Raw genomic sequence first — 14547 nt, 5'->3', positions numbered from 1 at the left:
TGTTTGTGTTAGTTTTGTTTGTATATATATATATATATATATATATATATATATATACACACGCGCGCGCGCTCGCGTACATACACACATATATAGGATGCATATATATTGTCGAAACAAGCTTGTTTTCAAATGTCCCGTGAATAACATAATTGTGTTTGGTTCGATTTGAATTCGTTTGTGCATTTCAGCTTGTGTTTGGCTTGAAATCAGCTAGAACGATTTTAAAAATTATATAATATAACATTTTTTTTTCGATACAACATAAAAAATTAATATAAAAATGTTATAATAATGCTATTTATTTAACTCTTTAATCAAGCAAAATATATTCATGTTCTGCTTGTTTATAAAACGACTTCAAAATATTTGTTCGTTCTCTGCTTGCTTGCTTAACGAACAAAACAAAGTGCTACTTAGCTTGGGGGACTTGAGTTATTTACAAATTATGAACATAAACTTTTTTAACAAACAAAACAAAGAGCTACTTAGAGGGTCAAACACGGGATGTTTATGAACGATAAACTTTTTTGACAGCCCTAATGTGCACAATGCCTCATTTAAATATTAATATTATGAGAATCGACTTGGAAGCAGAATGTTTTTCTTATATTTCTGCGTAGAAATTTGTCTTTTATATTTGCTTATCGAGTTATATTCATGTGGAAGGGTCTCATTATTTCTGGTTGTAACAGGTATTATCTCCTTGTGGATTAGGGGACATTATCTGTGGTAGAGCAAGAGAATGGGCGTCTAACGGCACAGAACTGTGCCACCTTGCAGGTTTTGCTGTGAAGCAAGATAAATTTAGCAACAATGATGTTGATGTGCAATATTGTTATGGAGGAAAAGCAAGCATAGAATCAATTTCTAGTTCTTGGAAGGTTTCTCAATCTGGTTTAAGTTCTGGGGATCAGTCTTATGGAGTCCTTCAAGATTTTCAGCAGTGGTTTAGTAAACTTCCACCGAATGAGAAGGTCAAGTGGGCTATTGGAGGGATGGTGCTCACTTCTGGGCTCCTTTATATGAGGTTTCTGATGCTAAAACTTTAGGTGTTTTTTATATATAAGCTACATTTTTTGTAGGCAGTTTTTACTTGTTTAGGGCTCTTTTTTACTCTTATTGACACCACGACCTTTATTTTAGCGCTTCTTAGTTTATAGCTTGCTCTCATCTTTATCAATAACGCAGTTGTTGAATTCAAAAGTGTTCGGGAAACAAACCCAAGAAGTAGAACATTCTGCTTGGAAGTGGAGAGAGAGCACAGTATGAGACAGTAAAAGAGTGTCATTTATTAATGGCATGGACTCTTATTTATAAACATAGGTTCCAACATTACAAAAGTATATATTAGCCCTCTCATTATTATTTTTTCAGGGGACTTTTTTGACAATTACAGAGTTATTCACATATAATAAGACTGAAGACTGATTCGATCGATGAAAGTTTCTGATCGTCTAGTATGCCTTGACTTGATCGATATCTAATCTGAAAGAGAGCCTCTTGTCGATCGTCTTGAGGACTGATCCCTACTCATGCAGAACATCTCCTGACACGTTCCGCCGATCGTTCAGACAAGACACCTCACTTGCCAACATCCAGCTTAAGACGTTCGTCAGCAACTATGCCTGATCGTCAATGTCATCCTCCTGTGCCGTTTATCTACCTCGAGATTTGTGCCGACATATTTTTATATGTACATATTCAACTTTCTGATTCTCTTGTTCCTTGAAAGCCGCATAACACACAAGGATAGACAATTTTTTTAAATTACATGAAATAATTAAATGCATTATTGCACAATAAAGGATTTGGATTTTTGTGCCCGAATCATTATAAATAGGCCTTAGGGCAAGGAGGCTTTGCGTCGTTTCTTTTTCTTCCCTCTTCTTTAGTCTTCTATCTCTTCTTTTTCGTGGCTGCCATGTGTCTGGTGAGGGAGCGCCATCAGCCTATAAAAACGCCATCCTCAAAGCAATGAGTGATATGCGGGCGAAGGCTTGTAAACCCAATGCGTAGAGAAAACCAACAGGCGAGGCTTCTGTGGTAGATTTGGGCAAGAAGCAAATTGTTGTGGGTCACGAGCAAGGGGAAATGAAGATAGAATTGGGTTTTTCGGGTTTTGTGTAGGTCCATCACAGGGAGAGTTGCGGAGGAGGTTGAAAGGCAAACCGACGATCGTCTTTCAGGACACCCATTGAGGCAACCACTCCTGCCCAAAGGGGAGGAATATATGTTCACACTGCCGCGGCGACTATGACTCCCCTAGAGTTCGGGAAGCTGCCGACTGAAGCTGGGGCTCAACCTCAGCTACAAAACAATGGCTTTTTCTCGATGGGTGGAGGACTTTAGGAGACCGCTGATGACTTCATCTCTTACACCACTTCTGAATGGTATCAATTTTTGGGTTTGTAGATTGAATAATGCTTTTTGTATTCCTTTTGCAGTGCAGGAGCTCTGAATATCGCTTATACTTCCTCAGACACTGACGCCGACCCTAAGGGCGATATGGCCTCTGTGGTTCATGCCGAGGAGAGGGGAGAGAATACTAAGGAGCAGATTGCTTTGGAACAAGGGACCATGTAGCGGGGCATTGTGGAGCCAGACGTTGTGGTCCAGAGGAATCCCTTGGGCGGAGGCAGGAGTGTGGGCGGCCAAATTCCTCCTAGCGCGGCAGCGAAGGAGGCGACACCTTGGGGGTGTCGGGTGTATGCCAACTTTCTGGTGCGCCGCCACCTTGCTGAAATGGAAGAGTGCTTTAATTGTCTCATAGTACAACCTCAGGTGGATAACGATGATGGAGTTGCTGAGTTCTTGGAGCTAGTCGATCGTGTAGAGAAAGAAGTCGCTGCACTTTCTGAGGAAGTTGTTTTCGAGTGGAGATGCCGGTTGGTCTTGTGGAGATGACTCGGCTGTATCAGGAGCTGTCGGTTGTTAGAGAGGGTTTTGCTGCCCAATTGAGGGATAGTCAGAATTACCCCTTTTAAGTTGGGAGGCGAGTTTATGTATGAGCGGCTGCGTCAAAGGGGTTTGTCCCGGACGAAGCCACAAACGACCGCTTAGTTAGTTTTTTCCTCTCCTAGCTGTATCCGAGGGTGTGGTGAGATGCTCCCTCATTTTGTAAATAAATGAATATATAAAATACGAATTTTCTATTTATGGTAATGTTTGCTTCTCCTCAAGTACTGCACGGCTCTTGTCGCATCAATCTTGTCAGAGGCGTTTCGTTTTTCCTTGCTAATGTGATATATATATTTATATATATATATAAAATAAATATATATGATTAGGATAGAGCATTGTGGCCTTTTTTTTGTGACTATTTTCTCCCCCTTATTCTTCTTCTCCCCTCCTCCCTTCTGCATTGCCACTGAACGTATGGGGCAGAAATACTTCCAAGAATTGTTTGGGTTGATTCCAGCCTCAGAAGTCTCGATTTTCTCTGCGATAGAAGTGAGGGAGATTTAAAGTCTCTGCATTTATGACAGTCGCCAACCATGAGCGGGCGACATACCATTTCTTTTCAGATTTGATTTTCTATAAAGATCAGTTTAAATGGTTCTTCGTCTGCTGCTTTGTAAGCAAAATTTGATCAATTTTTGGATGGTAAGAGGTTATTCCTGCCCAAGCTCTTTACAACTCCGTGGCCTTCATAATGGCTTTCGTCTTCTTTTGCTGAAGGATGAAGATCCCTTGGTCGCTCGAATTGTTCAACCACCTCTTCTTCTTCTGAATATGCTGGAACGACTATGCTCAATTTGTCTTCGGTTCCAAGATCCGTTTGGTGGAACTTGAGAATAAGATAAAAGATTGGTAAGCGAAATTCTTGGTGGACTCTTGCACTAGTGGCTGGGGATCGGTACTGTTCCAGTGGAAAACGAGATAAAGAAAGTGAATACTTTCGTGTAATCTCAGAGGTCAGATGGCGCTATTCGAGGGTCAGTGTCTCTGACACTCGGGAAGTGAGATCCGACGATGACGAGACCATGGCTGAAGGATTATGGGTGTCATCTGACGTTTGAGAAGCGGCCATAGAGAAGGTCGCCGAAAAAAGAGCGGGTTCGAAGAAACATCGGGGGAAAAGTGATCCTTGTTTGGGAGAGATGAGGGTTGGTCTGTCCCCACTGGATTGACGGAAGAATGTACTGAAGGTAAACATATCTTCCTCATTTTAGTTGCTTGTATATATCAATATATGTTTATATTGTTTTGGCATTATTTGAAGGGAGCGGCGAGGATGTTCTCGAGACTCATGGTGTATCGGATTTTGGGATTTCCACCGTGACGACTCCTGGTGGGACTTCGTTCGTGGGATTCGACCATCCTTTATACGGATCTAAGATCGGTATCTTGAACTTCTCAGAAGGTTCAACTCCAAAGACCTATAGGGAGAAGGCGTTTTCCGACGGCCTTTGTACCTTGGTCAGCACTGATCGTTTTTCTCTCTTCCACGGGGGCAGATCCGACACTGTCTTTGTATAGACCGTCTTCGGGCTTTTCCTGCAGGTGGATCACCCTCTTTCCATTGTTGGCTGGTGGTTCTTGTCATGCTGACTCTTCTCTTGGAACTAGGGCCATTGCTTGGGCAACGACTGCCCTAAATACTTTTGCGAACTGTCCTGATATCTGGTTGTGATTTGAGTTCTCAAATCTTGCAAGTCTTGTTGAATGAATTATTCCATAAACTGTTGGGTGCATGTTGTTCTCAAATCTTACCGCACCTTAAAAGATGTTGAATCTAAAAGTGTTCGGATAACACATTCAATGAATAAAATGTTCTGCTAGGAAGTGATGCAAGAGAGAGAGATAAAGAGGGAGGGGTGAGAGTAAATGGGAAAAAAATTTCGTACGTAAGACGTACGTAGCGCTGCGTACGTCAGGGTTAGACAGAGTCACAGAGGGTATTTGGGGGTTATATCCGGGATATACCCTCTGTAACTTCCCTCTAACATACCTGTAAACTACCTGTACCTTATAGTAAGTTCCACGCTTCTGTTTTCAAATATTTGTAGGTTATAGGTGGGTTATAGGCTCCCCAATACCCTTTATATAACTGTGACGTAAGCAAATTTTTTCCCAGTAAAAGAGTGTTCTTTATTCATGACGCAGACCCTTTATTTATTGGCATAAGTCCCAAAATTACCAAAGTACATATTAGTCTCATCATTATTAATCTTTTAGAGGTATTTTTTGTGTGGTAATTGCAGAGTTATTCACATATAATAAGATCTGAGACTGATTCGATCGACGAGAGTTGCCGATTGTCTGGTATGCTTTGACTTGATTGATATCTAATGAGCGTTTTTTGTCGATCATCTTGAGTAATGATCCCCGCTCTGCGGAACATCTCCTGTCACATTCCGTCTATTGTTCAAACAAGACGTCTTCTTTGCCAACATCCAGGTCAAGATGGTCATCAATAGCTATGCTCCATCGTCAATGTCATCCTCCTAAGTCGTTTATTTGCCTTGAGATTTGTGCTGACATATTTTTATATGTACAGGAGCAAAATAAATAGATACAGCCGAAGGCAGAAACAAGCTGCAGTTCTTCGCATTGGTAGAAAGAGGGAAGCAAGGATCGTTAATCAGCCTATCAGCACAAGGAAATAGATAATACGGAAATTATATCGAGAAGTCAACTATTTCTCCTCCAAAACAGCAAACTAAATCATTTTCTTCTTCTCTGTTACTCCTGTTGGCATAAAACTTGGAAGTTGGAATTTACTTCTTATTTGCAGTCGTAATGTTCGCAACACTCCTCTGTCAATATTATTTGGCACTTTCTTTTCTTGTACTCATGAGAGTATGGTTTTGATTGTTACTTCGTGTTATTGACCCATACTAAGAATGTATTTAGAGCTGTTATTCCACAATTTTTTTCACCCATTGTTATCATATTTTTGTTTAAATATTACCATTTTGTTATTTTTGAAAAGTTTCTGCGATGAACAAGCATTTTACAACCAGACCTGCCAAAGTGTGGCAGTGCAAGAAAGCTGTCTTAATTAGCTGTCTTAATTTATCTGCGAGATAATTTATCTGCGAGAAAAAAAAAAAAACATTCATGACAACTTTTGCAGCTGGAAAGACTAATTTTAAATGATGTAAAAGTGAACGTATTCAAAATTTTCATAGTTCGTGATGTCCAAATTGAATACCATCACTGAGTTGTTTAGTGAACCATTCTTTTCCTTTTGAAGCGTAGAAGCCATTGGTGATAGTTTAGAGCATAAATCTATCCGCATCTTGTTTATCAGAGAAGCTCATAAGAATTTGAGCTTATTTGAGCCAGAAGTAGATTTGGTAGAATTTAAGTTGGTGAGATTAAATGGGTGGTGGTTAGTTTCAATATTGAATAACTGTAGTGCAAACTGTAATTCTAGGATTTAGAGCTGAAACTAATTTGAAATTATTTAAGAAAACTAAAATGGTTATAGCAGGTTCCGTGCTCTCCTAGTGCAGATAATCAATAACAGTGAGTAAATTACCATCCTTCCCTCTGTTCGTCCAATTTGCTGTAGATTATTTATTTTTTGTTGGGTATATTAGACTTATTTAAACTGATATTATTGTGATTGAGAAGCAAAATTAGTATCATAATGCTAATATGAAAAAAAACAGATTTGTCTATTTCATATATGCTGAAGAAGAAAGCTGCATGAGGCGGCATGCATATTTTTTTGAAACGTGCTATTTATTGTCATTTTTTAAAATAAATTTATCTTAATTGTTTACTATTTCATGACTTGACTATGTTGAATGTAGGTTGTCATTTCGTTTATCAATCAATAAGTTCAATAAATGACTTGCAACAAGGAGTACATCACAAAGCGTGGGTCACTCGGATACTTGTAATTAGTTTGCCACTCTGACCTATGCAACCTCGATGAATTTTTAATGGGAAAATTTTCTTCTTATTCCTCAATTGAAAGCATATGCTCCTTATTTATATACACTTTTATCTCTACATATTAGGATATTTCTAATATAGGAATGATTCTGTAATTAGATTTCCTCTAATTAGGTACCTAATAACAAGTTTTCTAATACATACGCTTCTTAATATTCCACCATTAGATTTGATGCTTTCCATAGCACTTCCGTTCAAGCTAGAGCATGTATATTTATCATGCCCAACTTGTTAGAAATATAAGTGACTCTAGTTCCATTAAGGGCTTTTATGAAAATGTTCTCTAGTTGCTCATCAGTTTTTACGTGAGTTGTAGAAATCACATTTTGTTAAATCTTTTCACAAATGAAATGTCAATCTATCTCAATGTGTTAGTTCGTTCATGGAAAATAGTGTTTGAAACAATATGAATTCTGGCTTGGTTATCACATCACAACTTCGCTGGAAATGTTATCTTAAAACTCATTTCAACCAGAAATTGAGAAATCCATATCAATTCACATGAAGCTTGCACCATTGCTTGATACTTAGATTTTGCGCTGGATCGTGATACTATATTTTGTTTATTATTCTTTTGTGAGACCAAATTGCCACAAACAGAAAACACAATATTCAGTGATGAATCTTCAATCAATTTAGAAACTTGTCCAATATTCAGTGGTAACAATTTTGTTCAAGATCTGACCAATGATGGATTGTAGGGGAAGATATGAATTGACTTATAGTGCTAACTGAATACACAATGGTAGGGTGAGTCATTGTGAATTAGGCAGGATCTGTTCCACAGGGGTGCTATTCGCGACCCCTGCTACAATGCCGCTGGAGATCACGGCTCAGACTAGTTCAGGAGGGTCTGTCTATACTTTCTTTTCGTGGATTTCCCTCCTATTTTCAGTATGGTCCACTCCTATTTACCCCAAGTCTATAAATATATTATTTTTCATGTTTTACAATGTTTTTTTTTCAGTTTTTTTTTTGTCAGGACAATCATCGACGTCCAAGTTTCTCTTTCGAGCGCTGTATCCGAAGACAGGCGGGGCTTCAGCTGTAGCTCGTCCGAGGTGGTGATTATCCTCGACCTCCTCACATCCCCTCGATTGTGATAGTTAGATTCAAAGAAGAGATGGAGATAAATCTGAATCCCATCAATAAGAATGATTCCAGTCAAGAGGAGGATAGGCCACGACGCTTTGAGATTAAGTATCAGAGGAAGCCGAGGGATGGAGTGACTTTTGGAGGACATGGAGACATGGGGGCGAAGGTAGAATTACTGAAGTTCGATGGGAGGAAGAATTCAAATGACTTTATTTAGTGGTCGTAGACTGTTGAGAGAATTTTTTATTATAAGGAGGTGCAAACTGATGGGCAGGTCAAGCCTGTTGCTCTAAAATTGAAGAAGAGTGCCTCTTTGTGGTGGGAGAATTTGAAGTCAGTGAACAAAGAGAAGACGACAGAAGATGCTTTATAGAGTTTCTATAGAGGATCCGTTGCATGATCAGATGTGGTAATATGTATGTACCCATGGATGCCTGTCATATCTGTTGGGGAGGTCATGCCAGTTTGATCGCACGACTCAACATGATGGATTCAAGAACACTTACTCATTCATCAAGGATGGAAGGCGTGTAGTTCTTCTTCTTATTAATGAGCCTAATTTTATAGTTGCTCTTGCCATGAGAGAGGCTCCGGTGGGATTAATTTTGGTGATATTAGAGGGTAGTGGGACTGAAGAGATGCTATCAAACACAGGGAAACCGCTGCTGAGAGAGTCTCAGGATATCCCTACCTACAACTTACCGCTATGGTTGCCACCTTTAGGGGTGGTTCAACTTGTCTTCACTTCAGTGAGGAATGAACCAACCTTGAGCTACTTTTGGAGGGCTTTGTGGAGTACACTTGATATGAAGTTTCAATTTAGTTCAACGGTGTACCCACAGATGGTTGGACAGAAAATGATGGTTACTCACAATTTCAGAAATCTTCACAGGAGTTTTGCGGGACAGTGCATCCTATAGTGGGATCCAGGCGCTTTTAGAGATGTTGTTGAAGGCCCTCCAATCTCGGGAGATTTTAGCAGCTCTGCGACTTTAAACGTGGTTGATCTGACACCTGGTTATGAGGAGTAAGGAGCTTTGACAGATGAGGTCGAAGCCCCACCAACTTCGGTAAACTGACGCGAGGGTTGGGCAGGATCGAGACTAGCTCAATCCAGATTGAGGGAGGGTCGATCGACCCTCTATAGGCCTAGGGTTGCCGCCCAATTGGAATGGAGTTCACTGATAATAGTAATAGGTTTAAGTGTTTCTTTGATGTTTAGGGTTTATTCTTTGATTGATTTGAGTTTGTAGGGCCTCCAACTCCTTTTTTCCTTTTCTAAGGCTGTATCCTAGGGTTCCAAGTGGTGCTTCAACTGTATCTTGGTCTCCAAATGATATTTATCTTTCCTAGAACTTTCCCACATCCTTTCTCGCATTGACACCACCTACATCCTATTCCTTGGTATTTTCCAGTGTTATTTGCTTTCAATTTGTTTTATTTTCTATTCCTTGGCTTCTATAAAATTACAAGTGATTGTGTTGTGTTTCTCTGCACCTTATTTTAATCTTGATTCCAATATCAGCTCTTAACAATCAAGCGAGCTCCGAGGCGAACTACAACTCCATCATAATGTAACTTAACTGCAAAGACCCATTTAAAGGAGACAACCTTCTTGCCAAAGTGTAATTCATCTAATTTCTAAGTTTCATTTTCAATTAAGACATTCATTTCATCAATCATCACTGCCCTCCACAAAAAAATGGGATAGGGCTTGTTGAAAATATCTAGTGACCTCAACATAGTCAAGGGAAACAATAAACGAGCAAGAAGTTGAACATATGTAATGATAATTAACACGAGAAACTGTGAGAGGCACATTGATGTTTACTTCTTCAAAGAGCAATTGGTAAATCAAAGTCTCTAAGAGAAGGATCCACTGAAGAAGAGGGACCAATGTTTGACTAGGACCATGGGGACGAGGTCTTCTCTAATATACATTAGTGATATGTGGTCTAGGCCGAGGCATTGGTGGTGGAAATGGAGTTGAACTGATGATGTGATACATTAACCACTCATCAAAATTTTGTGAGGATTTAGACAGAAATTCGTCACCAAAGAATGAGACTTGTTCAGAAAAGGTGACATCAACAGTGACCATGTACGTGTTTAAGAAAAGGGAATAACATCAATACTTCTTTGCAAACGAGAGTATCCTAGAAAGACAACTTTCCAATTTAGAAATCGGTGGACGAGTGTCACAAACAAATCAAATACTTCCAACTATACATGGTTTAATAGGAATGAGAGAGTTGGTTGAAATTAGAACTTGGTAGGGTATTTGGCCCTGTAAAACAGTAGAAAACATCCAATTGATTAAAAAGTATGTAATAAAAATTGCATCAACTCAGAATTACTTGAGTATGTTTGTTTGAAAAAAAAAGGAAAAGAAAAAACTCTATCTGCCTCAAGAAGATGTCTAGTTTTTCTTTCAGCTACTTCATTTTAGGATAGGGTATCAGCACATGATGATTGGCGAAGCATTCCGTTTTATGCCATGCATGTCTGAAAAAATGCAAGTTAATATTCTTTGACATTGTCATTTCTTCGAATCTTAACAAAAAGATTGAATTGAGTTTTAATTTCAACAAAAAAAGATTGAAAATGTGATAATAGCTCAGAACAAGATTTCATCAAGTAAATATAAATCATATGAGAAAACTCATTAATAAATGTGACAAATTATTGAAATTAATTAGATAAAACTGGACAAGGTTCCCATATATCAGAATGAACAAACTAAAAATTATGACTAGCTCTTTTATTAATTATGGGAATTGAAGACACATTATGTTGTTTAATAAATTGTCGCGATTCACAATTTAAAGAAGAAACTTGCTAAAACTGAGGATATAATTTTTTTAGCATTGGTAAAGATAGATGACTTAATCGACCATAGACCACAAATGGAGACAAGATGCTTGGACAGGCTATGGGTCGAGGTAATTTATTACCTAAAGTGTATATCCCTTTCGATTCTCTTGATTTACCAATAATCTTCTTTGTCTTAAGATTTTGAAAAAGACAATGGTTAGAGAAGTATAAAATACAACAATTAAGAGCTTATGTATTCTTGCTAACAGAACAAGATTAAAAAAGCATTAAGGTAAACTAAGGACAAACATTAAAGGCATTGTAGGTGTAACAGTAATGGCGTCAGAACCAAGAATATTAGAGGTAGATGTATCTGTTAAGGTGACAGAAGAAAGATGCTTATGAAAGGTGAAAAACAGTTGTGAATTACCTGTCATGTGATCTGTGCCACCAAAATCAATGATCCATTATGTGGAAGAAGAAAAAAAAAGTGTCATTATTACCGAACTCAGCAAGGGCGGTGACAAGGGAGATTTCTTGGATGCTTCTTGAATTGAATGAATTTAGCATATTCATCTACATATATCGAGAAAGTCTGACCATGAGAGGCCTTATTTGTAGTGACCATATGAGCCGATTATGTTCTAAAACCCTTATGATTCTTTTTGAGCAACTTCTGACATGTTTTCTTCATATGAGCATGTTAATGGCAGCAGTAGCACATTACTCTCGAGCTTTGATTTTTCAGAATTCGGAGTTCCACTTCCATAATTGTGTTGAGATTGAGGTTTACTGATTTCTGTATTTTTTTTGGCTAGCAAAATCACTAGGTTATTGTACAGATGAAGCTTGAGAACTTAGGATAGTACACAACACTCTAGTATAGGCTTCCCTTAGTGTAGTAACTCCAGGGTCATATATGATTTGTGATCTGACACTTTCATAATAAGAGTTGAGGCAAACTAGAAAACTCATAATAGTCATTTATTCTCTTTGAGCTTGTTGAATTCAGACATCAGTATTGAAGGGAAATAGTGCATTGAATTCTTCATAAGCACGTTTAATGTGCATATGATACATGTTAAATGATTGATCTTGTTATTCAGCTCGATATAAAATCCTTGCGTACATCTAATATTCAAGAAATAATCTCTCCCAGAAAAGACAAATGTCAATTCCTTCATCACATATTTAACACAGTCGCAATGAGTAATATGACTATATTGATTAGGTTTGATAGGGTTTCGTATTTGTATCAACATATGACATCAACTCTCATCAACTTTGAATTATTTGAATCAGTCTCAGCAGGGGGATTGTCAGTGAGGGGACTCTCCTAAGAAATAGTTCTTAATTAGTCTCATAATTTTATTCAAATTAAAATAATTGATGTCATTTAACATTTTATCTGTAATTTTAGTTACTGATGAAACCAAACTTGTCACAACATATTTTTCTTGCACATCTATGATTTTCACCAAATATTCAAGGAGGCTGAATTGGTAATTAAAGGAACAAAGCAGAGGAATGCTAGATAATAATGATACCGAACTATAGTAGACAATCAACTCCACCAACAGTGTAACCAACAAAGTCGAACGAAGCAGAAGAAGCTCATTGGGATGAAGACGAAGCGTACCGTAGTAGAACGACGTAGACAATGTCGATCGATATTGACAAAATAGATGAAGATAACAACACAGAGGAAGTGGAATGATGCAGATGCCCAAATCCTGTTGCAGGATGAAGGCTATGCAGATAGTGCCTATAAGAATGAATGAGCGATCTATATGCATGATTCAAACGACATTGACGACACTGAAGAATGAAGGAGCGATCCAGATGAGGTAGATGAATGATCAAGACACTAGATTTCACACTCCGGGTCCAAAAGGCGTAACACATTGACAACACAAGACATGATGAAAAGAATTGAAACATTTTTTTATTCTTAAAAGGAAAAGAATATGCAAGTAATAATAAAAAGAAAAAAAGAAAAATTCAAATTTTATTCCATAAATAAGTATACAATCGATATATTTAAAGAAACTAAAATGAAAATAAGGAAACAACTACCAAACCTCGAATGAAAATACAGTGACTCATACAAAATTGAAAAATACCAATAGAAAATCTAAATCTGAAAAGGTGGAGATGACCCTATAAGTGACTGTATGAAACATGTTATATAAAAATATCAACGTGTGAATTTGAAAATCAAACTCAGTAAATAACTACTTTCTATTAAGACATAAATGGTAACGAAAATGGGGCATGCACATGGCCAACGAAGATGGATAATTTACTATATGTATAAAAGAATTTGCAAAGACTATCACATGTTTATGCTTCCGAATAACAATGACTTAAACACATGCACATTTAAGTAGATATTTACATGCTACAAAATCAGATGTTTTGCACAGAAACGACTCATCAATCATTTAATACTATTGATAACATGCAATTTCAATATATATATTATATATATATACTATTGAATGAGATGGCGGCCTCCTCCAAGTGGGTGAGTTAAATTTAACACGTGGATGGGGGGTATAGCCCTGGATGATGAGGGCAGGTGTAAGCTTATTTTCTCATCCCCTTTTGTCATTGATAATCCTCTAGAAACTGAAGCTAGGGCGGTTTTAATTGCCGTCTCTATTGCTGCCATTTTAAATTGGCAGCAGATTTTGATTGAGACTGACTCAAAAATTTTAATTGATATCGTGAATGGGGTTAGGTCGGTGCCTTGGGACATTTCATATTATTTCAAACGAATCAAACAAGTTAATGAGCATGTCTCTATCATTTGGAGTTTTACATTTAGAGAAATAAATAGATCGATAAACTGGTTGGCTAATGCCGGTGCTACTTGTGACAATATTTTGGTTGGTAGAGTGCTGCCTCGGGCTTTATACTATTTGATCTATGGTGATCTTTTTGATGCCTCATTTGTTCGGCCCTAGTTTGTTTGCTTCTTTACTCTCGGTTTGGTAGATATGGGGCAGGGGATGCTTTGTTTTATGTTTTCTTTTCGTTTGGTGAAGTGGGGAGACGGCTTTTGGTGCACTATTTTTTCCTTGCTGGTGTTTCTTTTAGATGGGGTTTGTTGCCTGTTATGCACCTCTACTATATCAGGCGACCTTGATCCTGTGCTCTTGGGTGGCATCTGTGTGGAATTGGCTTGCATTTTTGGTGGAGGTTACGGTGTTTGATGCTTCGGTTTGGGGCCTTCTGTTTTGATGCTATGTTTTCTTTGTTGCCTAGAACCTTTGGTCTGGAGACTTTCCCAATTGATGACTGCATTTACGAGTTTTTGAGCTGATTTTCTTGTTGCCGCCTCTCTTGCCTGGATGGTTTGGTGCTACTGCGGCCCTTTCTCTTTGCTGTGTTTTTTTTTTGTATAGGTCTTCTTCTTTTTGCCTCAAAAGATCCTCCAAGCATAGGCTCAAGCGTTTCGAATTTTTTGGAGCACCTTTCGGTTTTGGATTTTTTGGTACATATTCCTGTGTATAGGTAAATGTTTTGGGTATACAATATTGTATTTAGTTTACTTTTTGAGTGGAGTTGCAATGTGGTCGAGGAACCCCCTTATGGGTGTGTAATGTATTTTTTGGAATTTTAGCTTTGGGGTACCCTCTCACCACCATCTTTGTACTCAACTTTTGTGATTAACATGTAGGGAGCTGAATAATGTTCTTCTTCCAATATATATATATATAT

The 14547-nt window shown here is 38.1% G+C and overlaps 1 protein-coding gene across 4 annotated transcripts in view; it reads left to right on the top strand.

The window, feature by feature from the left end:
* LOC110019955 overlaps window positions 1-14547 on the top strand; it is a 32927-nt gene that overhangs the window by 3579 nt on the left and 14801 nt on the right. For 3 of the 4 annotated variants that reach the window (XM_020717862.1, XM_020717861.1, XM_020717863.1), the window contains exon 3: window positions 696-1030. In XM_020717862.1, the coding sequence (XP_020573521.1) occupies window positions 696-1030 (335 nt within the window). Of the gene's footprint in view, window positions 1-695; window positions 1031-5503; window positions 5876-14547 lie in introns of those variants that run through there. The other variant, XM_020717864.1, reaches the window with a different exon arrangement.

Source organism: Phalaenopsis equestris, unplaced genomic scaffold (genome assembly GCF_001263595.1).
Source record: "Phalaenopsis equestris unplaced genomic scaffold, ASM126359v1 Scaffold000088, whole genome shotgun sequence".
NCBI classification, from domain to species: domain Eukaryota; kingdom Viridiplantae; phylum Streptophyta; class Magnoliopsida; order Asparagales; family Orchidaceae; genus Phalaenopsis; species Phalaenopsis equestris.
This window is presented reverse-complemented; position numbering and strand designations above follow the sequence as displayed.